At 40.8% G+C, this 25,658-nt stretch overlaps 1 protein-coding gene and 1 long non-coding RNA gene across 4 annotated transcripts in view; one reads left to right on the plus strand and one right to left on the minus strand.

Moving 5' to 3' along the window:
• LOC118319445 overlaps positions 1-25,658 on the plus strand; it is a 70,891-nt gene that overhangs the window by 14,779 nt on the left and 30,454 nt on the right. Inside the window, exon 2 of the long non-coding RNA XR_004795990.2 lies at positions 6,098-6,161. This is a non-coding gene — a long non-coding RNA (uncharacterized LOC118319445). The remainder of the gene's footprint in view (positions 1-6,097; positions 6,162-25,658) is intronic.
• The window catches only part of frmpd3 (FERM and PDZ domain containing 3), a 70,888-nt gene that overhangs the window by 12,697 nt on the left and 32,533 nt on the right, over positions 1-25,658 (minus strand). For 2 of the 3 annotated variants that reach the window (XM_035649836.2, XM_035649832.2), the window contains exons 3-8: positions 4,733-4,845; positions 4,450-4,604; positions 4,168-4,270; positions 3,843-3,888; positions 3,098-3,202; positions 665-772 (exon numbers count right to left, since the gene is read on the minus strand). In XM_035649836.2, coding sequence (XP_035505729.2) covers positions 665-772; positions 3,098-3,202; positions 3,843-3,888; positions 4,168-4,270; positions 4,450-4,604; positions 4,733-4,773 — 558 coding nt within the window. In that variant the 5' untranslated portion in view covers positions 4,774-4,845. Of the gene's footprint in view, positions 1-664; positions 773-3,097; positions 3,203-3,842; positions 3,889-4,167; positions 4,271-4,449; positions 4,605-4,732; positions 4,846-25,658 lie in introns of those variants that run through there. The other variant, XM_035649833.2, reaches the window with a different exon arrangement.

Genomic DNA, 25,658 nt, shown 5'->3' on the forward strand with positions numbered 1-25,658 from the left:
AGAGGCTGACGTAGAGACAGAGATGACCGCTGTCTGTCTGAATTAATTTGTTACTTAGTTACACAAAATCAAAAAAGATCTTAAATTTCAAGAATAATAAGAATTTAAATTCATGTGTAATAGATCTCGCTGATGTGTAGCAAATTCTATGCAAGAAACATTATCAGTCTAAAAAACTCTCCTGTTAGCTCTATTTTTGTCTACACCAACTCCTGAGAGAAATGTCTGTCTCTTAAGATACTATAAGCTCCATAATCACCAGCTCCTGTAGCTGTGTCTGGACAGGCAGTGTACAGTTATTGGAGTTTTTTGTATTATAACAATCTGCCATGACAAAAAAATGACACCAAGAGCACTGTGTTGGTCAAAACCAAAACAGTAAAGTTGCATAATGGATAGCTAACCAGTGAGCTGATAGAAACAACAACAACAACAAAAACAACAACAACAAACAAAAACTTGTGAGGTAAACATTTCCTGTAGGTTCATCACTATGAGGGACCCTTTTCAAAAAAACTCCTTCCCATGTGATCAATTGTTAATATAAACACATTGATGACACCTTTTTCCAGTCAAAATTACAACAAAGCTCCTGTGGACCTGATCATACAAACATCAGACTCAAAATTCAGTTGTCTTGTGCACAGCTGTTTTGAATACGTACCCTAACAGTGGTACGGCTATCGAACGTAAAGGACTTAATCTGTCCATTCTCCAGGAACACCTTCAACACATTTGGTATGAGTAGCAAGGAGTCGTCCTTAAGCATTGTCTGAAAGAGATAAAGGAAGAAAACATTTTCAGTTTAATGGCAAAAAACATGATCATATGTGTGAGAATGTGCCTGAAGGATAATCAAGAATTCTTTGCACAACACAAACACAATCAGTCGTGGGTTTGTACTTTGCTATTGAGAGAGTAAAAAAGTAGGGAGAGGGGGGAGAGATAAGAAACATTTCATAATTGAACAATGGAGAGATGCTTTAACTGAATTCTGGACCGTGAAGAGACGGAGCAAAACGGCCGCAATAAGTATTTTTTTTTTCAATTTCTCCATTCTGTTCATGTGTCATGCAAATACAATTTGGAAGGTAGGATTGAGAGCACTCACCAACAATTTGAGTAAGGAATAAGAGGAGAGGCCTGATTCAAGGTTGCTACTTTTACTGAAAGCGCTTGATAGAAGAAAAGTTATGATATCTGGTTTGGTTCATTCTTGCTAGAATGCAATGTGAGGAGCACTATCTCCTCCCTGTTGCTGTCTCCTTTTATTCTAATCTTGCAAAGGGCATTTAAAGAAAATGAATAAGTTCCACAACCACAGTTGTGATCAGAGGAAAAGAAAGTCTCTTGATGTAATAAGAAAGACCTGAGGGCTCTAATGTGACATGTGGCCAGGGTGCAGCAGGAAACAGTCCTGCATCCCAAATGAAATCTTCCATTATTCTGGACCAAAACAAAAGCAGCCCTTATCTTTTTAATCATGTATTATTCATTTTTTTTCTTAATCTGATGAGATTTGTAAGAACAGTAGGCAGACATTAGTCATTACAGTTATGGGATGTGAATTTATTGCAACAGTAGCTACGAGAATACCTTCAGTGGAAATGGAGAGAGTTGTGTTCACAGCAGATGCCCAACGGTCTGTTTTTGGAGAACTTAAGTATTCAGACGGCTCAACAAGCTGTTGTTCTTTGCAGACTGGTAGTGGCTAAAGCCTACGTTACGAGTCAACAGATCTCTCTCCATACACCGGCATTAAAGTCAGCATGCACCCGTGAAGAGAATAGTCAAACGTGTCTGTTGCTCCCCATTGCAAGCCACTACCTTTGTCCTTGTTAGTGAGCGTGAGCTGGAGTTGATTGGTCACATGCAGGGAAAGTGTTATCAGAGGCAGATAACAGCCCAGTGCAATGGCCTCATCTCTTTCCCCTTCTTGCTTTCTCTCGAAGAAAAAACAACCACAACCAGGCTAGACAGCCAACACTGATAAACCTAAGAAATGTCTTGCTGTAGATTTGGGGTTGGTGGCTGGAATATCATTACCAATCACAGCTTCCCCCTCCCATCACCGCGTCAACATTAATGAGATTCACAATTGTAAGCGAGAAACAGACAGATTGAGGAAGAAGGCAGATCTGGCCTTCCTGTTGCTAGAGTTTAATGGAACTGGTGACTTGAGCTGGCTTGATTTAGGGCTGCTGAAGAGAGTCTGTGGCGTTCTCTTGATCTTGGTAGTGCACGACTGGAGTGGATGGTCAAATCAATGAGCTTGAGTCGGTTGCATTACACTGCGTTATAGGTTATCAGCGACATGGTGGTTCCTGTGATGAGCAATCCTGTTCTCTATCGTCTTCCATTAACTTCAGGTAAATGGAATATAAAATGATGAAATGCCCTTTGCCAACTCCTGATTCTTTATTGATTGCCTGTTGCTTGTCATTTTCATGCTCTCAATTTATTTACAGTGATGGATCTCTGATTGAGCAGCAGGTGTTTGAGATTGATCGAATTTTTGAGGTGTTTTCTTACAAATATTAATATGAATTAAAAATTACAAATATTTGAATAAAGAATTGCTAAATAAATCATTACATTATCATAGATACCAAAACAATTGACAATTGGACCATAAAAGTATAGTTAATAGAATATGAATATCAGGTCTTAATCGTAACCCAAGCCACACAAGTGTTATTTGTAGCCTGTAGATGTCGATTAGTCAGGTAAGGAGGGTGGAAACATTAGATCTCTGCCATGTGCAACTTAGAAGCACGGTTGGACATCAATACCCCAAAACATTTCCAAGAGATATTACACTGTTTCCAAAATGTCTGAATGCCTTTGAGAGGAGAGGTTCAAGTTATTCCTGTGACAATTCAAATCAGTCTGGAAAGCAATTTGTTCCCAGCCAAACTGCTGGACTGAAAGTGTGTGTGTTTGTACGCGCGCACCCGCACACATACACACTCACCAGCTCAGACTGAAATAAGAGGGTGGAGAGAGGATACTTGAAGCTTTTGCAAATGCTGATCAAACAAAAGAAATACACAGTGGGAGAGGGAGGGACAGGGTAAACATGACAAGTTGAACTTACTGAGTCCGGGTTGCTGATGGACACTTGCTCTGAAAAGCGCACTTTAGGCGGGTTAGTTCGCAGGCGGGCCTTTTTGGCTGCACTTATGAAGGCGGACTTAGGTGACTAAGGATAAGAAGAGAGAGACAGAGAGAGGAACTCTTGAATTAGCTTGAAAGACATAAATGAAAGAAAAGCCCCAGTGACTGCCAGTGCTCAAGTGTGTTGGAGAGCTGACTAATGTTGCTGCAATGCGTCAACTGCAAATCTGCTATACACGTGACGCTTACCTGCTGAAAGTTTAAATCATTTTTAAAATTGTGGTGTTTATTGACTCTGAGAGCAATAAAGATGTTTGCTTCATCAAATTGGCAAAATCCCTCCAGAAGAGTTGCATATCTCAAAGCTATTCAATTGAAAAAAAGAAGGGAAAAAAATCATATGATGCAAAAGATTAAAATATAAGCATTTCATCTTCTAAAAATATCACAAAATCTTAATTTAATAAGGTCTCATGTAGGTGTATTAAATTCCCACATTGAGTTGTTCTGAAAGAACAGAAAAAAAAATGTACTCTAATGTGTAGGTGTAGCCATCAACACTAATATACTGTAAATATGTCTGTAATGTATTAGTGTGCTCTGCTGGAACAAAACATTCTACAGTGTTTCTGTGGAGAGTTAAAGGAAACGTGTTAAGCCTGATGAAGAGTAAGAGAAATCCTGTGGGAGAGGAACATGAAAGAGAGAGCGGCCCATTATACTACCTGATGGGGCTGCAGCACGCTGAGAACTATAGTGTCTTTGCAGCGTCTATGGAGAGACAACAGAGATTGGAGTGGGTTAGGTAATGCCATAGACAGCATGACAACCAGAAAGCTTCTCCAGTTTATAGCAGCCATTTCCTCGCTGTCCTTCAGCTGCAGTATAGGACTATGTTGATGTAACGCATCACCAGCACTAACAAACTGTCTGTTTCTAATGATCTACCCTCTTCACCCGCGTCCTCTTTTCTCCCTCTTTCCCCTGCTGCTGGTCTCTTTGGCCTGCACTCTCCCCCTCCCTCCCCCCTGGGACAGTAAAGGATGTTACCTTACAAGGTCTATGACTCTCTCTCGGGGCGCGTCGCTCACCGTCTCCTCGTTAATGGCCAAGATCTGGTCTCCAGGGAGAAGCTTGCCAAAGGAAGGGCCGTCTGCAGATGAGATGGGACACACATCCAACATGCAATGTCATATGCACGTGATAAAGTCGTATAACTTGAGTCATCACAGGATCAACTTAATTTGCCATCACTTTTTGTATTCTCTCTATTCTCGCATGCACGAACGAATGCACGCACGAACACCCACACCCACATACACACACACTAACCAGCAGAGACGGATCGTACAATGACAGGCCTCTGACTGCCTGCAATGAAGCCGAAGCCTTGAGTTGGGTGGCGTTGGATGGTGACCTGTCTAGCTGAGGCAGGACTTAGGGTACCACTGTCCATACCATCTTGGCTCTCCTCTAACATTGCAGAGCTGCAGTGTACACACAGTCACAAATACACCTTAAATGGCTGAATAAATACCCACATACTTTTTTTAAAATCAGACATTGCAGAAAGTGCCATTTGTGCAGCGTGTAGGTCATGTGTAGCACTTCGTACCTTTCACATGCGTTCGTATGTCCATCCTGGACCTTGGCCATCCCCTGAGAGGGGGGAGCAGCATGGGACAGGGTTGCACTGCAAAGGCCTCACTCTGTTTTGCAGTCATTCACCTGTACGTGCAAAGAAATGACAGTCAACCTGTTTACTACATTGTTTAAAAAAAAGAAAAGTTTCCTTGGAAAATCATTTTCTCTCCAACATCTCTAAACACATCCTGGAATGATAAATGTGAAGCTGAATAATAGTTCAATAATAATGTTCAACATTACAATCCCAGACATCTTCCGCTGTCAACAAGTTGCATAAAAAATACACAAGATGAAAGCAAAAATATAGGCATTTCATTATAATATTTGCTAAAAGCATCTGACATATGCCTTTAGACAAACTGCAGCTATCAAGGACTTACAGGATACTACACGCAGAGTATTTAACACATTAAGATTTCTGAATCTGCCAGTCTGGCAGAGTGGACCAAGCTACTGCTGTGAATCACAAATGCTCTTTTACAGATGCCTGTGTGGGAGGCAGAGAAAGCAAGATTACTGAAAGACAGCGAGTGTTTATGTGACACGTGGGTTTCTGTGTGGCAAAAAAAAGGACTGGGGGGGAAAAAAAGGATGAAAATGATTGTGTGAGGGAAAGAGAGCCAGATATTGATGCTCAAATCTGATCTCGGACTGGGACAGTCGCTGGCTAAAGATCAGATACTGATTGTGATGTTAATGGCATGGATGGGCTAAAACAGAAAGAGACGCACAAGTACTGCTTAGGATTATCATGCAGAGATACACTGCTGAGAGCAAATAGCTTTCCGCATGCCGCACATTGTCAGTAGGAGTCCGACTCACATTAGTCAATAGTTCAGATTCATATTTCTGTCACTTGTTATTTCCGATAACAGTGGCTCATGGGGGAGCTCGGCTCATTTACAATTCCAGTGATGCATTACTGATCTCTACCTTGTGTTTGTGGTATCAGATGAGGGTTGATGTATCGCAGATAGGCTTCATATTGAGCTCAGTCCATGGCTAAAAATCCATTGCATCATGTGTGCTTTGAATCTCAATTATACTGGTCATTTAAAAAGATAGGATTTAAACTAAAAAGGTCGACATTCAACATTTAGCTGACTTACAAAAAGGATCATCTGTCTGTATCAAAGGTGCACATTGGTGACAAATGATGCCACGCCAGCTGCTTCTGCCTCTGAGCAGGATGAAATATTTTTTTATTAAGAATTATTATTTTCTCCTTTGATTCTCCCAACGGATCATGACAGTGCACTTTTCTCCCCATTTATTCTCCTTCTTTCTGTCTCTCTAATGTCTTTCTCTTTCGACCATCTGTTCCCCTTTCCAGTTGCTGGAAGGACACTGGTTCTGTGTGATCTACAAGGAGTCGGCAGTGACTGGTCGTTCATCAGGTGTGTTTGAGTGCGGTGTGTCATTATGCATGTCAGCGACTCGCCAGCACATCTTCTCCATTGCAGACGAGCCAAGATGTGTGACCTCAGCAGAGACACAGTATAAATATCTTTGTTGTGAATAGCCTGCTCTTTTACCTTAAGCTGTTGTTCACCGAGCCCTTGTTATAGTTTGATAGTCCCTGAGTCTTTTTTGTACATACAGGATCAAATGAAAAGATGAAATTGCACACTATACACGCTACTGTTAATGAATCAGAAACCGGATCACATCCTCCTCTCTTTGTTTTTGTTCTATGGCTTTGGATACAGCGCGGCTTTAGATCCTTTGCTTAATTTAGCGATGAGTTTTGGCATTCAAAGTGAGTGAGTGGTGAGGATGCACTGAACACCAGGGACAGCGATGAAGGTAGCTGGCGGACACTGAAGCTTACACGTCTGCAAAGATAAACAGCCATCAGCAGAGAGGCCGCCCTTTACTGAGAGAGGACACCAAGGAATTCTGTCAAGAAAAGATCCCCAAGGGCATCGCAGGCCTGCCCGTTGCTATGACTACGGCTCTTGGTAGCTTGTCAGAGATGGGAGAGCTGGGGTGGACCGAGAGATAGTGGGTGGATGAGAATAGTGATGTGGCCACTACAAGGGTAGGAGGACCAGCCAGATGCTCTCCGATCCCCCTGCAGCCACTGTGGCCAGATGCCAACATCACCTCAGGCGCTGCGGGTCAGGGCAGCAGATACCTGCTCTGCGCCAATGTCCCAGTCTGCAGCAGCTCACCAGGCCTCAGGGTCTGGGAAGAATAACCTTTCGCTTACTATTCTCCTAGGCCTGCATTGCAACACGTTTATTTTTAGAGTGGAGGGTCACTGGATTTCACAGTGCTGCATTGCTCAGGTCCAGATCAGTCATTTATGAGTGAAAGTCAAAGGTTGAGTTACTCAACCAACCAGTCAGTCAGTCGGACATCCCCCACCACATCACCGCATGTGAAGCATTCACTGAAAGAATCTCAATTAAGTTCATCCTGTCGCTCAGAGAGGTGTTGATGCTACTCTTTGGTCAAGGTGGAGACCTAAATTGCACAATTTTGTACAGTGAGTTCAATGTTTTCAAAACATTGTAACATTTTTATTAAAATGCTACACTAAAATGTGCGGTTATTTATCAGTTTTTTACCGGATAGAACCTGAGAATATGAACCTAGCAATCCTTCAACTCTGTAAATAACAGAATAATTAATAAAAAGTAATAAGGGAAAATAAGAAAAACAAAACAAGTTGGTACATATGTGCAGTACTACTTCAACTATGAGTTGCTGCTATTTTAGACCAAACCGGATAAAACAGGAATAAAAGAACTTCATGGAATTACATTTGGTAATAGTTAAATCAGCTAAGATTGCATTTAAGTAAAATTCTTTGTTTGCTTATTTGTTTGTTCCTTTTTTTAAGCAGTTTCCAAATATTGGTCGACATTTATTTGTGACAGACAAGAAACAGCTACAAGATCTGATCTGATATTGGACATGCATTTGAGGGACAGTAGAATTTCATGTTTATTAAACCAATGAAAAAGAGAAGAAAAAAAACAACAAAGATCAACCAAGGCAGAGAGACTAATAATTATAATAATAAATTTAATTTAGAGACTAAGGCGGTGGTGAAAAAAAAAAGAAGTTACTTCCAGGTCATTTGACATTCCAAGGCAAAAAAGACTTTGACCGAAACCTCATATGTCTCTCGATTGGGGTTTTCTCATTGACATATTAATATTTCTTGGTTTTAACAGAGAAGAGGTCAGGACTGTCACATTCAATAGAGAGAAGTGCAAGATGAAATCCAGGAAAAAACAAGAACAAAGGGCCTAATGTTCTTTTATACATTGCTCTCTGATAATTACATAAGTGAAGCCCATTAAAAACATGTTTTAAATGTTTCTGTGGGATTGAATTGCATGTGAAGAGAAAAACAGCCCAAAGCTGCTGTAGCCTCTGTGGAAACAGGATTTGCTCTGCAAGAAAGAGGGCAAATAAATTTAGTCTGACAGCAAAGATGAAGGACATCTTAGCCATTGTAAATATGAATCGTAAAAGCTGAAAGCTGTCCAACATCTTGTGTGGTGAACAGCACGCACTTATAGTCCCTGCTGCCAGCCAACGCATTTGCTCAATTCACTCCTGCGCTGCATTTAAATTGTTCTGTGGACGTTGTCTCTCCTTGTTGAAACAATTACCATCATCCTTCGCTAACAGAGGATGATGCTGATGCCGAAGAACTTCATTTAGTGTGCTGGTCTGTCTGGGTCTAGTTACATAAAGCATAGAAATGATTATTTTGGTAAAATCTACTGTATATAAATTAATAAGAATAGAAATAAATCCTTTAATATAAAAATATTACAAATTGCGCTTAGGCTCAGAGATTACACACTTAAAACCACGAGAGTTGGTTGACATTGTTAATCTGGAATTCATTTGTGTTATCTTGGGTTTGATTTAGAAATATAATCACCGTGCTTGGTGAATTAAGTATTTGTGAACACGATTAAATACATTAGAGGAGATTACTGTGGGAAAATGTAGTGTGATAGTGACGTATACTTCATTTAATGAAATGGCTAACTCTTCAACAGGCATAGTAATATACAGGACATTGAGTTAGAAAACGATGATTTATGAATTTTGACTATCGGAATGCAACATTATTTCTGCTCATGCAACATGATCCTTCCCAGACTAAATTAGTTTTGGCTGTTCCCAAGTGCAGGAGTTGTGGCTTAGCCGTTTGGATGCTGCATCTGAATGTAGATTCTTAACTGTTAGTTTAATAGGAATTAAAGAGTCCATTCCCGTGACAATTAGTAAGACACTTCCACATGGCTCTGTGAATTATCACAATTTCCCCTGTGGATGCTTTAGGAATTGTCACTAATTTTAATGTTGCACTAATTGTAAATCTTTCTGATTACCCGCGTCTGGTAAATCCAAGAATCATAATTGATAATTTTCAATCAGAGATGGAATCACCTGCAGAAACTGGGGAGTTGTGCAGAACTAATTGGAAATTGAAGACATTCATCAGTGTCAGTATGACATTGGAAAGTTGTAAAAAGTTGTTGTTGCAAAACAATAGGTGAGTACTATTGCAGTTATCATTTATGACTGACAGACGGGAGAATTCATAACCACTGGGCATAAGCGCTGGCATTTTGTGAAATCAATCTTATATTGGTTTTCCCTTGTGAGGAGATTGCAATACAAACTGTTTTGGTGCACTGCTCCATTTGTTGCTCAGTTTGTGATGGTACTATATTAAAAAACTGCTCTTAGAGAACTTAACTGAAAAGTTGAAGCTACTGTATATGGCAGGAGTGATAGTAAACATATAGACTATTTATGGTCGAAGGTATTCAGATAGCCTTCATGTTTTACCTGGATCTATAATGTTAGTCTGTCAGCCAGTCTGTGGATCCAGCACTTTGATCCAGAAAGTTTCTTGACAATTACTTGACACATTTGATTTTTACTGACAGTCATGCTTCTAAAACGATGACAACCCGCTGAATGATGGACAACACGATTAACATTAAACCTCCAGAAATGAGCATGTTAGCATTGCCTATTTGAGCATGTTACCACTTTGTTAGCATGCTTTTTGTGAAGCATTTTAACTCTGTTTCACAAAGGGCTTTATACATTTATTATTAAAAGTTTATTATCATTATTTTCATTTATAAAATATATTTGACAGAGGTTGCCGTTTCACACTGGTTTGTGCTCTCATGCACACACAATTGGAGTCTGCAGGATCACTCTGAACTTGCACATAAATTTGAAGAAAAACGTCACATCTTTCTCTCTTTTGTCATATCAGTGGTAACATAAACTGACACGTCAGACATAAATCTGTAAGGAGTCACAGTATCACAAAGCACAGATAACAGATGACCACAAACAATATTTTTCCCATTGAAAAGTAGATGGATTCATGAGACCTTTGTTGAACACGGGTTGGTTTTCTTCCTGAGGAAAGTCTGAATAGTAGTGAGAGAAAACTGGAATGAAAGAAAAATGCTCCTCTGCTTCATCACAAAATACATTTTTTAACCATTTTAACCAAGCAAAGATGATGCACTATGAAGATGTCAGATCTTATTTCAATTACTGATATATCAAATTTTTCTTACATTTATATTTAAATTAATTTTGCTTACTCATATGTCCCATTCAGTCACTTAAAATTCTGTCAGCCTACAGCACAGGCTGCCAACATTTCATATCAAATGTACCAAATCCTTGAATCTGCAAAAATCCTGTTAGGATTATGAAAAGAGGCGACACAATAATCTCCTCAGTGTGTTAAATAAGCCTTCCTGGACAAAGATACTGTGCTTGTCACATGTCTGGCTTCTAGAAAGCTGCAAATGTAAAATTTCATTCTGGCGTCATGGTTACCACTGTCTTCAATCTGCATTTTCAATATTGATACTGGTTTTGGTAAGGATTTGAGGTTTGTGATTTGTGGTGATAGACAGGCCTTTGCACTGAGAGAGCCAATCATATGAGGCCATCGGCATTGGGCCCAATCCTGTCTGTCACTGCAGGCTGCCCCGGGCCAGTCCCGCAGAATTCCTGCAGGGCAACACAACCAATTTGTTTTATGGCGAAAGTGAAGGCTGATATGTGAGCGTCAGTCCCGGACTTCCTCACTGAAAAAGGAAAATTGGATGATTTAAAACCTCAGGCAGTCCTTTGACTAACATTTTGAAGGATCTTGCATTGATTTTCCCTTTTTATTTTGCAATTCCCTCCTCTCCTGTCGCTCACCATTACCATGTAGCTTCATTCAGCATGTCTCTCACAGACGCCTTTACATGAACGATGACTTAAGTCTTTCCTCACTGTGTCTCACACCTGATATGCTTTCCCCTGGTTTTTGTCACTCCTGCAGGTGCATTCCCCACCCTCCCTCTCTTATCCCTGCTGCCAGGTAAACTATAAAACCTCCATCTCATTTCGCCTCACTTGACTTGCTGGCTGCTTGAAGAGTCCACACAATTGCCCCCCCTGTCCTGTGAGATAGAGATACAGACAAAAAGATGTGTGCAGCTGCACGACCCATCCCTCTGTCTGTCTCTGGCTGTGTTCACCTGCTGGCTCGCCTGCCAGAATCGCCTGCATCCTTTCCTCTCTTTGCACAAATGGCCTCCCCGTGTAGGAGCAGATGGCGTCCATTTAGCTTTGCTGCTGACTGGCTTCTCAATTCCACTTTCTGAAGTCGTTGCCCACCTAGATTGTTTTCCTCTGTTAGTCTCTGTCGCCCCCTCTCTCTTGTTACTGTCTGTCTATCCGTCTGTCGCCACCCAGCCCCTTTCCTCTAACAGCCAAGCTTGCTGCCTGTTTGAAAGCAGATTGTGGCTGTGGGTAAAAGCAACAGCTTGAGGGGTGATTGATGCAGCAAGGAGAGAGTGCACCTGCTCTCCGGGCTGTCATTTGTGGGGAAAACTTCCCCGGAATCTTTACAGGCAGTTGACTGAGTTGTTGAGCTCTTTCTTATCTCACCTAATTTAGATATTTTCTTTGCACTGTTTAGTGTTGGGCGTGTAGACCTAATCGGTTAGAAATGTATAGATGATGACTCAGTGGATGTTGTCATGCCAGATGTGCACCTGCTGTGGTTCGGTTGCATGACAAATGTGTGTTTTCAGCCGTCTTACAGTATGCGCTTCGTCTGCATAGTTTAACAGTTGTGGATCCTTCATCACTTGGAGCAGATGTTCTATGGCAATGACTCCCGGCTAGGGATGCTTGTACCTGAGGGTCTACTTCTGCGAGTTTTAGTTTAAAGATTGTGGAGCAGCACAGCTAATTTTAAATAATAAATTATGTTTTACTCAAATATACTGTTTATATGTCCATGTGTTTTACCTTAGGGGGTTAAATTAACAAATAAATAGGATTAGAAATTGGTGTACGAATTTGCTTATTATTTGACAGTAGTTTGCAAGAAGCAAAACCATGAAACTGCTAAAAGTATTGGATAAAAGATCAAATTCCACCATAACTACAGTATGTAATGAATGAAAATTTAAGAAAAAAATATTAGAATATAACTGGTTCGATTAAGACAGAACATCAGGGAAAACAAGATTGGCAGCCACGGTTCTGTAGGATCTTAGAAAGGGGTTGGATTTTATAAATTGGCAATAAGGCACTGCCGCATCAGTGCAGTCTAGCTGGTTTCCGTTCCTCACACCTCCCACTCATCGGAGTAAACTACACATAAACCCATCTGGTCTGAAACCCTCTGAGAACAAAGAAGCAAAAGATAATGAACATCTTGAGAAAAGTTTGGGGTAAGACAAAAACTCCGGGAAGGAGACTGCAGTCAGAAAAAAGAAATGCTATATGCGTTTGTTTGTTGTGAGTCTCTACATGGTGTTATTGGCTTAGACATGGAGATAGTAAAAGGCTAAGAAGTAAGTGAATAGAGTTTGCAGTGAATTACATTTTCCCAACCAGAACCAGAATATACAGCACATCATTTAAATCTCCTTTTCAAATTCCATCAAGCAAGAAATGCAAACATGGACACACAACAACAACAACACCTCCCTCATTCCACCATGATGAGGTCCTGCCTTTAGTTTAGTCTCACACCACTTTTATTACTTCAGTTAGATCTGCACACATCAAACTAGCCCAGAAACTATTTATTACTTTGGATAAAACTCAACATAAGTTGGATAAAACAAGTTGGCTCACTGTTATTCTCACTGGGGATCCCATGAGTCGTAAGAAACCTGGACTTGACACATGCTGATGTTCAAATTTAATGAAAGGGCGAAGATCTGCCCGGGCCACCTGTAGGAAGGGTCGTTGGTTCCACTTGACGAGACTTGGCTGACCTGTTGGTCTTGGGCTTAGCTGCTCCTGTGACTCACTCTTACATTATTAATGGGATCATTGCACCACACGACCTTCACCGAACATGGAAATTAATACCCCACCCTCCGGAGTGCCCAGTCTGCAGACTAGCTTAACCCCACAACCTCTTTGCTGAAGAGTAGAGATACTCTGGCGCCATTCAAGAGGTTCACTGTGACATGACCAGAGGTGCCTTCATCTGGCTCTGCCAGGTCTCTTCTTTCAGTCTTTTCTATTTCTTTTTACCTCTAGTGTACTAATCTGGCTCTGTAGTGTATCCTCACACACATACTGTTGAATGCTGGAGAGGCAATGCTTGAAAAACATTTATTGTTGTTTTATTGGGATCACAGCAGGGTTATCATGTGAGCTTGCATTTTGTTTTTATTTTGTCGTGATCACAGAAATAAATGACAGAAAGTGAATGTCCAACCATTTTGAAAATCGTAAATTTTTCCCAGTGTGAGAAAAAAATTGAATTCTAATTGTTTTTGACAGATTCCATCATGTTAAGTCTCAGGTGAAGGCCACAACATTTTAAGCAGAACTGAAACAATTAGTCGATCAATCGAATAGTTGATCAGAAAATTAGGTGCTATTTCGTCACTGGTTTGAGCTTCTCAAGATGGAATAATTGTTAGTTTTTCTATTCGAAATAATTGTAAATTAAACATCTCTGGACTGTTGGTTGGACAAGACAAGACATTTTAATAGGTTAGCTTGAGCGCTGGAAATTTTTTAATGATATGTTGACTCCCACATGCCTACAGAGACACAGTCTCTTCCCACGGTAATACAATGTCTAATTTGGTTGCCAATGGTTACTGTAAATCAAATGTTGTTGGCACCTTCCCTGACTATAATTGAGCTTAGTGTTAGTTCAGGCAGGCAATGAATTCAAGCTCAGCCACTATGCAGCACATCAGCTGACAGCTCATCTGATCCTCTTCTAAGCATTAAATTGTCAAAGCTCATATTGCATGCTCTATTTTAGGCGCTTTAATCAGCCTACCTTTCTTGCTTTTACTGCACGCCACTTCACAAACTGCCTCCAGACCAGAACTTCCTTTTCATACTGTAATCTGACTTAATCAATGTCATATGTTGTCATTGATGCCTGCTCTGTTCTGCACTGGGGGTCTGTAACTGCTGCTCTCCCTGCCTCACATTCCACAAAGGCTCAGAAGGGTAGGGATGTGTGCTCTCCCTACCTCTGGCTTTCCATGTACAGTATGCATGTGGAAGGGCAGGGAGGTCCGAGAACAGAGCCATACTGCCAAATATAACTAATTGCGATTACTGAAAAGAATGAATTTTTGCTATAGTGGTCCGGACTGAAATGTAGTTAGAAGAGGGTTTAATCACACAGAAGATAATCTACAAGCCAACAACATCAGTGACTCTTATTGGTGCCTTGGGTTTACATTCAGCACATCATTTATTACTACCCAGCTGCACCAATAACATTGACAACTCAGCAGAGACCTTGTCTCTCTGTGACAAAAATGTGTCTGGCAGTGGGTCATTCCTTCAGCCATAGTTGGATAGAACATAACTTTGCTGTAAATACCTTTAGCTTTATTCATTTAGCTGAGATCAATAACCCAGCTTTCACCCTGTCACACACACAGACAGACAGGCAGAGACAGACAGACAGACAGACAGACAGACAGACAGACAGAGCGATTCAGGAGAGGAGGGTGGTGATGGATGAGCACTGTGATTATACGAGCCGGTGTGTCACGGAGGGGAGATGTGTGGAGGAGGTTAGCCAAATAGATGTTGAGCTCTGACGGTCTCTGCAGGTCACTGAGCAGGATCTTGCTTGATAAAAGGCGGATGAGGTTAAGAAATGCGTCTCGTCCATGTAATGCTTGTTACGACTTTCTCTCACTTCTCCGGCCATAAAGGGATTATTTACAGGGGGCAGGGGGCAGACTTTAATACTGTCCAGAGACAGTGGTACCCCTGTAGAGGTCATAAATATCAAGGCAAACATGGCGGTGCTGTCTGATGAAAGCCAAAATGGCCAAGGCATTCTGCATGTTTTCATTCCTCTGCACTGCAATCATGAATATGCAATATTCAGGGTCACCTTCCAGCTCCTGAATGTAGGATTACAACCTGACCCATGATAAAATTATATCATCCCGTTAGCTAGAAACACTGAGGTCGTACACTCTGCCAATTTGACATAAAACCAAGAATGTTTTCCATACCAGTAATACATTGGGGTGATCCCATAATTGTGAGTTTAAGCTCCAACAAAATTTCATCAGCAAGGAAAAAAGGCTTTTAAACTGAGGGAGGTGAAATCAGCCAAGTGTGGAACTGCATCTCCATAGCATTGGGGTTTGGCGATGAAATCTTTGTAACCTTCCATTTAGGACCAATTTACCGATCCTTGAAACGGCATACTCATTGGTTTGGTGAAGTTAAATCACATAAGTATACTTTATGAATGGCAGACACAAAGAAACATTACCCAATTACCTAGTGGGATGTGCTGAGTCAGATGCTTGCTTGTTGGTCCAGTGAATATGAATCAAATTAAGTGAAAGGTGAAAAATATATACTGTATATATTGCTGAATTTTTGAAAAATAACTAATCAAATAATGTGCTTGCATGTATTAATCCCAATTGTGTAATTGATCTTCACGCTAGCAGTTTATGTATGTGTCTATGTGAATATATAATTTACAGTGTTCGTTCATTTTCAAGTTATAGCATATTGCTCATGAAAAAAAATCTAAAAACGGAGGAGCAGGGGAGAATTTGTTTAAAAATGAAATGAAGCCCAAGACAGTAAAACACTGAAATGTATAAAAATTAAACATGGAGCAGATATATAACCAGTGAAGAATGTGTCCTTTGGAAATAGCAGAGCAGGAAAAAAAAAAAAATCAGCCGTCATAGTTCAATAAGCTTCCACGGATAGTGAGGAGATGCAGTTTCCTTGGTTATTTTGAATCTGTGCTCTCAGATTGGGGAAGTTCCACTTGACCACTTCTGATTCATCAGTCAGGAGCTGTGGGGAGAAAGTCAGGCCCATGTGTAGCAGTATTCTCTCCCCAAAAGTTCACCAGGCAGCCTGAGCTCTGACGAGGTTCTGCACCACACAGACTTTGTGTCTGCTTCAGTTTTCGCTGCTGATCTATTTCTGGTTATTTACCCGACCCAACCCTTCATGGCATATACATACTGTAAATAAGACAGAAGCTTCATGTGTCGGTGGTGTGGCCAAGCTACCAACGAAGGCTAATACACATGACCTTTACAAAATCAAATCTAGCTCTCCATGTTTTCTGTGCAAATGGGCTATAAATGAGACCATTAAATAACCGTTGGCTTTGAGTTTTTTAAATATGTAGTGAAAATGGCATAATTAGCCTCTGAGGTCCAGCAGCCTGCAGCCAGTTGCCCCGCGGCTGAGAAAGGAGAGGCAGAGTGGCCATGACAACAGCGGAGCATCTCTCTCTCTCTCTCTTTCCTGTCATCCTTCGGTGAAGCACACAGCTCTCAGCGGCTCGCCTGACAGAAGAACGACATAGAGTGACACTCATTCGCTACGAAATAGAGCATGGCTGCCTCCCCCTCCTTATCCTACTGCTGCCGCCCACAAGATATCACCCACACACCGCCTCCCAACTCCGCCCTTTTGTGACTACCAATAAAGTGTTTTTCCCCCACAGTCTGCAGCCCGGGGCTCAATCTCCACACACTCCCCACATCGTATAATTGTGCTCCTGACTAATATTCAGTTATGCATTTCACAGAGTAAACGCGTTTCCCGTTTCAGACGCATTTTTCACAAACTCTCTTTCTGTAATATTAATTCATGCATTGTGCTTGACTGCACAAAAAATGATGTTCCCTGTCCTATTTGCCTCGTCTGTCCACACAGCAGAATATTAATAAGCTTTTCCTGCAAATACATTTGGTGCGACCGTTCTGCCCATATCTTTCTTTTACCTGTAATAATGACAAGGTGTCACACACAACACTGCAACACCTCATTAACCACAACACAACCTAGCGTGACCTCTCTGCTCTGACCCACACTATCACATCACTCACGGATTTGAATCTTCTGATTCTGTTGTTGTTTTTCCCGGCAGCTTTCTGGCCAGGGCAGGGCAGCGCTGGTGTTTACTGACACGATGACGTGATCATTCCACACAATCTGAAGCTTGTGCATCACTGGCTACAATGTGAGCTTCAATCGTTTAGCATATCATGTGGGTTTTGTCCGTCAGAAGGCTCCACACCTCAGGTTCAGACCACGGTGCGAGGTTGATGTTTAAGCCAGCAGCCTCCTTGCTGTCTGGGTCTGACCGGTCTGAGAGCTTCTGCAGCAGCTCTCTTTCCCTTCCTTTCTCTCTGTCTCCCCCTCTTGCCACTGACTTATGTTGTGCTGGTATGTTTTTCGTGGCTGTGCAGAGAATACCAATGGGCTGCTCCACCAGGGTGTGTAATTATCTGGCCTGCTGATACTACTGCTGCCTGCCTGCTTTGGTCAAGCCACGCCCCATGTGAGCAACTGCTGCACACATACATCTTGCCAGTGCAACCCTCTCAAAATCAAACTTGTTTTTTTTCCTGCAATCTATTAATCACCAACTCAATATGTTTAAATTTAACAAACCCATTATGTTCCCATCCAATCTCAGACCTGCATTCTCCTCTTACCCTAATACTCTAGTGCCATGATATTGTAGAGAGCAAAACATATAGCAGGTAATCAAATTTTTTGGGAAACACATCTGCATAACATTAACTGTGTATTTTATTTGTTTTCCCTCCAACATCCTCGATGTTAGATCGTGACTGACATTTGTTCACATTTGTTCTCATATTTAACAGACCTTCCCCGACCTTAACAACAAGATTTCCAGGATTCTGATGTGAATTTCAAACTAAAAGCACAAAGTATTGTCCAGAGTGAAGCTGTTATTTCCAATTGAGAGAGCAGCTGAACTCTCCAGGGATTCAAGCTTAAATAAAATATCACAAGCATGGCAGATACCATATATTAGAAAAGTCAGTCTATGACATCTGATTAAGCTCCTGCGTATAACACTTAATTTTACTCTTCACGTCAGGCAAACTAGTCACACCTTGAATACAGGAGAAGAGCCAAAATCTCCCGTGTCTAGGTCACAGGGTTTATATGCCAACTAACATAAAATGTTATTATAGTTATATTATATATTATTTATAATAATTGAAATTTCGCGAGTGAAGCGAATGACGCAGATTGTCGAAAGTCTCGTCTATTTGCATCTTTGCATTGACTTTGTATGTAATTTCATCACGCAAAATATTAGCGTTGTATTTGGTGTGAACGAAATAAAATTATTTATAGTGACTAGATATAAAAAGCACTTCCAAACCTACACTGCATTTTATTGTGAGTGTACAATCACAGAGAGTGAAGGAACCTCCTGAAGCCGGGCATACATTGTACGATTTTAGCCTGTTTTTGTGCGTTGTTTGCCTTTTTTCCTGACTGCGCCTGCGGGAAGTGGCAAAGAGTTTCTGTTTGTCAGCATTCTTCTTCTATGGTAAAAAAACCTGTCTGCCTCAGAGGAGCTTTCCAGCCGGGCCGACGGGCATTTCATACTTACAGTGTGAGAAGGGAAGTCTAGGCTGACGATCAGACCGTAAAGTGTGAGCACATAAATCGTGAGCGTTGGCTTCACACCGCAGACCATGATTTACTCGGACAGTATGAGTTGGAATTCAACAACAACATTTCTAAAATCATACAGTGTATGCCAAGCTTAAACTGCTGACATGGAGAGAATAGATCTTTGTTGGGACAGACAAACATTAATCATGTTTCTTAAAGCGGTAAAATCATAAAATTCAGAGGTTCTTAAATTAATCAGTTTTGCAACTTTGAGATGATCAATGGAGCAGGACAATTACCGTGTCAGTATAATAGTAATAAAACTGCACTTTATGTCTAGCTCATGCTTTACTGTAATTCATGGAACCAAAATCAAGAATCCAGAAATCTATATTTTTTTCATTCTACACTTTCTTGGGTGTGGATCTTAATACAGTTGTCCACCTATCTTTTCTCCCACAGGAGAGTCTGTGGTATGTCATTGTCATGTGCAAATTCGCTTGCTAAGTATTGGTCAGGGTGTTCCAATACTTCCAATACAAACCAAGAACAGTTCCTTGATATCTTACAAAGAGTAAATGAGTATGCACAATGAATTCCTCTTAGAGCTAAGTCACTTCTATTAATCAACATGACACATGCAGACATGATATTTTAATCATTTCACCAACAAAATGACAAATCCAAGTAAAATTGAAACTTTTAATATATTAATTTTAAACGTGTTCAACCAGATCAATTAATGGAAAGCACAGAGTAAATATTTCCTCCTAACAATTCATTTAAGCAATCAATCAATAAATACGCACTTATTAACTTATGTTTGTGACCAGTACTGTACAGCTCATTTTATAGAAGACACCTGTGAGAGGCCTGTGGAAGGATGTTAATGCCAGATGCAAGTGTTGGTGGAGTTTGGGAATCAGGCTGCAACTTGTGCACTTGTATCCATGTTAATGGGCTGCAATCAATAATCTAGCTTCGGGGAACATGATAATCAATGTGAATGTGGATATAATCAACAAGATTGCAGGTAATGCTCTGGGTGGTCTGTCATATCGAGCCTTTTGCTGGACCATTTGAAGGGATCAATAAGTAACAGTTTGAGAAACTAAGGTTGATTGCAAAGCGGTGGTGTTGTGACAGGAGCTCTGAGAGGTTGGTGCAATACAGTGTTTGTTTACAGGTGTGTGGATGTGGGGAGGAGAAAGGCGGAACCTGCAGGGGAGTCAGGGACTGGATGGGTCAATTAGAAGGCCTTGTGAGTGGGCTTAGTGGGGAGAAACATGGGCGGTCAAGCATGAAATACAGTTAAAATTTAATAAGAAATAAGACGCTGTGGTCTGTTTTTGTGGTAGTGTTGGAGCCGGACATGTCTTCAAGCAGCTCACATCTCTAACCTTATCTCTGCTGTTTCACTGAGCTGCAGGAACAGTAAACGCAGACCATTCAAGGTAATAAGATCCGGTGCAAGAGAAGAGACACAAAATATTCACTGTGTCCACGTAAAAAGAGCTGGATGCATTGGGAAGACATGATTGGGTTGGCAGGGCTATTATAGAACAGGTACAAGCTGAAAGGCGTATAACTGTACTGACAGAATCTCACTGTCGCTGATTACTTCATTGGGTTTTTTTGGTTTGTTTTTCAAACACTGCAGCAGATGTAGGCCTACTGACGATTGTGCAGTTCAGATGAAGTAGTTTGTATTTGAGGCTAGGGGGTCAAATTCTCATTCTCATTAAATTCTCATCTTTCCCGAGGATTGATCACATGTTCACGTGTTCAAAACAGCCAATAATGAAAATTCTGTTTCAACTTTAATTTGTCTGTCAATATTTGCCGCCAACGTGTGGGGAGGAATTTCGTTCATCCGCACAACGGGCCTTACCGTTTGCACACTGCACTTTATTGTCTTCATTATAGTTTGGGGATTTTTGCCGTGACAGAGACAGGGACTCATGCAATCGGCTTGTGAAGTCAGTCAGTCAGTCAGTCAGACAGTCGGGGGGCAGGCAGCCAGGTGCTGAGCACCGATATGTTTCTTATCCTGGAGCTGCCTCTTCTCAGCTCATCACAGTCCACAGCACATCAAGGACATGCACAAACACGCAAATACACACATCACACACCCTTGGGTGTGATGCAAACCAAGTAGAGGGAGGAGAGGATGAAGATAATCAAGAACATGTTCTGTGTTTTGACAGTTCCTCCCATCCACCTTAACCCCTTTTAACTAGTTGATGGAGATTGAATTTACATCATGAGAATGAATATGGTATAATGCAATGATAATTACAAGCTGAGCCATAGTGAGAAAATCTGTACTGACTACCAACTGGTGTCATTTATTTTCTGCTGACATTAAGAAGAACATTTCATTTTTTATCTTTGAGATTTCAAAATAATGAATGAACCCGCCACTGCAGCTACAGAGCCCCCCACTCCGAGTGTCTGACCAAGTGTTACATTACTTAAACTGCACCCTGGCATTTTACATTTTGGAGCCATAATCAAGAGGAAGCACTGGAAGAGTAGCCAGAAGCTCTGAGGTGACATTTACGTTTTTAAGATGAGAGATGCTTGTACTTAATTAAGAAATAGCAGGAGACATGAAGTTGATCTCTTCTTCACTGTTCCTTGAGAAAGCTTATTTCATGCTCCAGAAAGCCTTTACATCTCTCAAGCGTGTGTGTGTGTGTGTGTGTCTTTGTGTCGGTCACGGTGTGTGACAAACAAAGACTAACAAACTTGTGTCTTTCAGGGCGTATATGTGAGCAAACACAAAACTTGAGCGTGTCCAAGTTTTCATTATCTTACGGGGCCATGCTCGGCACATAACACCTAAATCATGAATCGCTTCATTACTTTTATTGAATATTATTCCGCATTATTGTTATTGTAGACACACACACACACACACACACACACACTCAATTTGTTTTTTGTACTGTACCGGCATTTTAAAGCAGAGTCTTAATAATGTCATAGTATTTTGGTTGCAAACTAGCAACCAACAATTAATGTCATTATCAGTGAATCAGCAGAAAATTTTCTTGAAATAATCAGGTAAACATTTGTTTTGTAAGATGTCAAAACAATTGTGAGCCAAAATTTGCATCTTCAGATATTTACTTTGATTCAGCCAAAAGTCAAGAACCGCAAGATATTCACTTTTGTAAGAGGTTAGGAAAAAAAATTACAGAAACAACTATTTGCTAGAAAATACTATCAACATTTTTGCCAATTCATCTTCTGTTGAACTTCAATCTGCTCATCTTTTCACCTCTACTCCTACACATATCACTTCTCGTGGAACTTGCTGCTGGTTACATGGGATTGTTTCATACGACTATCGGTGAGTTCATCCATCTGATCCGATCTGTCGTTATTCACATTTTTTCTTTTAATAAAATACCTGTGGACTCGGTAGGCTAGGATTTACATATTCCTCAGGTCAGTGATCACCATAGCAACCTGTGGAGCAAGAAGCATGGGTATCGTCTCTGCGGTGCAGCAGCTGTAAGCCTGAGGGCTGAAGAATGAGGAGAGGCTATGAGTAAGAGTGTGTGTGTGCAAACTGTGCAAACCCCCGAGAGACTAATTCTACATGTAGAGTTACATCTACATTATCCTTGTATATATGTAACAAAAGCTCTCTCTCTCTCTCTCTCTCTCTCTCTCTCTCTCTCTCTCTCTCTCTCTCTCCTGGTGAACATACCATCAGTTCCGGGTCTCGAACAGCCAGACCAAACTACGGCTCGTAGTATGAGTTCCAGGCTAACAGCATTTATTGTTGTGTTATACAATTTGTACAAAGCTCGCATCAATCATATTCATTGTGTTGTTCCCTCAACACAGGTCCATGTTCACAGTGATATGCACAGGTAGTGCATCATTATGATTTGATGAGTATTGAAGGCTGTTGTTGCTTCACTCCTCTTATTAAAGTACCTATTGACACATAGTCTCAAGGAATTATATGATATCATATATCAGGCCATTTCATACTTTTTCTTATTTATTTAACATCTCTCAAGGGGCCTGCTTAATTATTGAACACGTCACATTAACTTGTATAGTGATGTCTATTGATGCTGCTTGCAGCTTCTTTAAGCCAAAACAACTTCATCAAACAAATCATTTGGTAGTGCCATGCATGGCTTACAAAGACTGTAATTCCTCCCTTCGATCAAAATCTGCAGGAATTTCACACATATAAGGAAGGTGGTGTTTGTAAAAGGAAAAACTGGACATTTCTTGGTGTCCATACGTGTTTTTTATTTTTTTTTCAGTATCTGGTGTCACATCAGTAATCTGCTCGGCGACAGTTCTTTGTGACAAACTGACACTGACGGGCTGTTTTAGTTTGACCGGTTCTACCAGCTCCACAGCTGCAACAAGGCTCCTTCACAAATTCTCCTTGAGAATGAGCATACAGCGCCTTAGCCATCGGCTCACTCACCGCATATCTTGTCTGCGTAACATTGTCTCCGTCATGTGTAAGCCGCTTGTTTGGGGACAAACACCGCCGAGGAGCGTCGGCCTTCTCCAAGAGCGTGTCCTTGTAACTCATCCATTTAAAAATATTTTTGGCTTCTCTTTTACTTCAACAAAAAGTCGTTATTTGTCCTTTTTCTCCTGAAAGTGCGACATCTACATCTCTTTTCAGCCGCCATGATGCCTGTCAGCACAATGACAAGCATACAGCTGGAATAAGGGAACATCCTGAAAGACATGTTGGTCTCACTCAATAATAGAAGCATGAAGGCGAGAGCGGTGGGTCCGTTTCCTCATTCCTTCCTCATTACTATTCCTCCCTTTTGAGGTGCATAACACCTGCATACTTTGATTATGAGGCTCCAGCACGTCATTGATATATATGAAATAAAAGAAACACTAATACTTTTTATTGACCACCTCTAGTTGAGAGCTTTATTTCACTTGTTAAACTCAGTTTTTTGCTAATCCACTAAGACGGTGCCTTCAAGCCTTTTACGTGTATTTCTCATCAATCTTTATTTGAGTGGGAAACATGGATGTCTAGATGAACTTCTCAGAATACATAATGCCTTCATTAGTGGTCCCTCTCTGTGATTAATTCGAGTGCCATGTCACCCAGTGGGACAGAGCCGCTCATTTGCCAGACAGTGTTGTGACAGGAGACGAGTGTCGTGTTGATGAGACTGAGGGTGATCACGCACACACACACACACACGCACGCACACACCTACTGTAACACACTTATGTCACCCTCGCATTGAGATCAACAAAGAATTTCATAATAAGACTTGACTTAAATTAAAAATAAAATAAAAAGGACAGTCTACTTGTGAATGACTGATTATAATTTCACTTTTCTGTCATGAGCGGTGATCAACAGAAGCAACCTCCTCCTCAGTATCTACCACAGCTCTTGATATTTACATGCTGGCACAGGCTCAGCTGAGTTCGTGGCCCAAAGAAGCTGGCATCTCTCCATGAGTTTGGAGTTGAAAGACACCCAGGGTGCCTCAGAGCAGTGTTCATTTCATAAGTGAAATCTATGATGAAAATAAGAAAACCAAATAAAAAGTTACCTTTGAAAATAACAAAATATAGTTTCCCTCAATGAAAAAGAACTAAAAAAACAGCATGTATTGATGCTAAGTGTTATTCCTCAACCCGCATGTACCTGTTGGAGCAAACACTATATCTCCTGATCAGTAAGGCTCCACATAGTTCTTGTTCAGAAAAGGATTTAGCCGCTTGTCCTTTTTCCCTGCCATTGATAAGAAACACCCAGCAAAGTTATGTGTCTGTGAGTAATGTTATCTGATGTCACTCGTTCTGGGAAGAAGCAGATTTATGGACTCAATTTATCCACAATCCACAGATAAATACTCAAGAGGCGGCAACAAAGCGGCTGAGACAAAACTACGAAAACATTCAAGAAGCACAAAGACGTGTATAAAACCTTGAGCTGATGTAAATATGCGAATGGGATAGCTGTGGATGTGGAGGTAACATTAACATTACTGTCAGTTGGATATCTGTAATGTTGCAAATGTTTGTTGGATTAATGTCAGTGGTCCATCTCATTAATACTCTAGATGTTCACTAAACAAAGATCACAGTATTGATGTTATCCGATGATACAGTGTCTCCTCTCAAACTAATCCTAGACAACTGGCACTATTTGAATGAACAAGTGAGTTAATGCAGCTTTTGAGTGACTCAGTGCTCTGTAGTAACGCCACGTTAGCAGGACTTAAGTATAGTAGATATTATTAGATACGATGGTTCTCTTCAAACAGATGGAGTTTAAAATGTTAACTTTAATGAGGTGAGTCATCCTGTACTACTGCAGAGCCGAGTGACATGGACGCCTTGTGAGAAACACCAGTAACCACCATACACACAGATTGCAACAGGTGTAGCCTCAAAATACATTAAATAATTAAAAAAAAAAAATTGCATAATGAACATGAAACTAATTGTCACTGATGAAAACTACCAATGTCAAAAATAATCAAATTATTCAAATTGTAATGGTACAAGCACACATTTTTGTCAAATGATTTGAGACTGAAACTAAATCAAAAACAGTTTCCGATAAATATTAGCTCAAGAGGCCAGAGATAAGAAAGTCCTCTCTGTTTGACGTCAGCTGTGGGCTCACCAAAAGAACGTTAATCTACAAGGAGCAGGAAGTGAACTAGAATTATCACCTCGCAATTGTATGGCGCCGCCATACTGTCAAGTTGCTAAAAAATATGATCTATGAGTTGTTGTGTTGAATTATGGCCAAGAAACGTGATTTTGCAGGAGATTATAATGTCGCAGGGAAGTTGGTCTTTGATTGTTTGGATATAAAATGTCATTCATTACTCATTTTATCTTATCAAACATTTGGGTTAAAGTATGAATTCTTGAGTTATAGCCCAGAACATGTTTTG

Source organism: Scophthalmus maximus, chromosome 9 (genome assembly GCF_022379125.1).
Source record: "Scophthalmus maximus strain ysfricsl-2021 chromosome 9, ASM2237912v1, whole genome shotgun sequence".
Lineage (NCBI taxonomy): Eukaryota > Metazoa > Chordata > Actinopteri > Pleuronectiformes > Scophthalmidae > Scophthalmus > Scophthalmus maximus.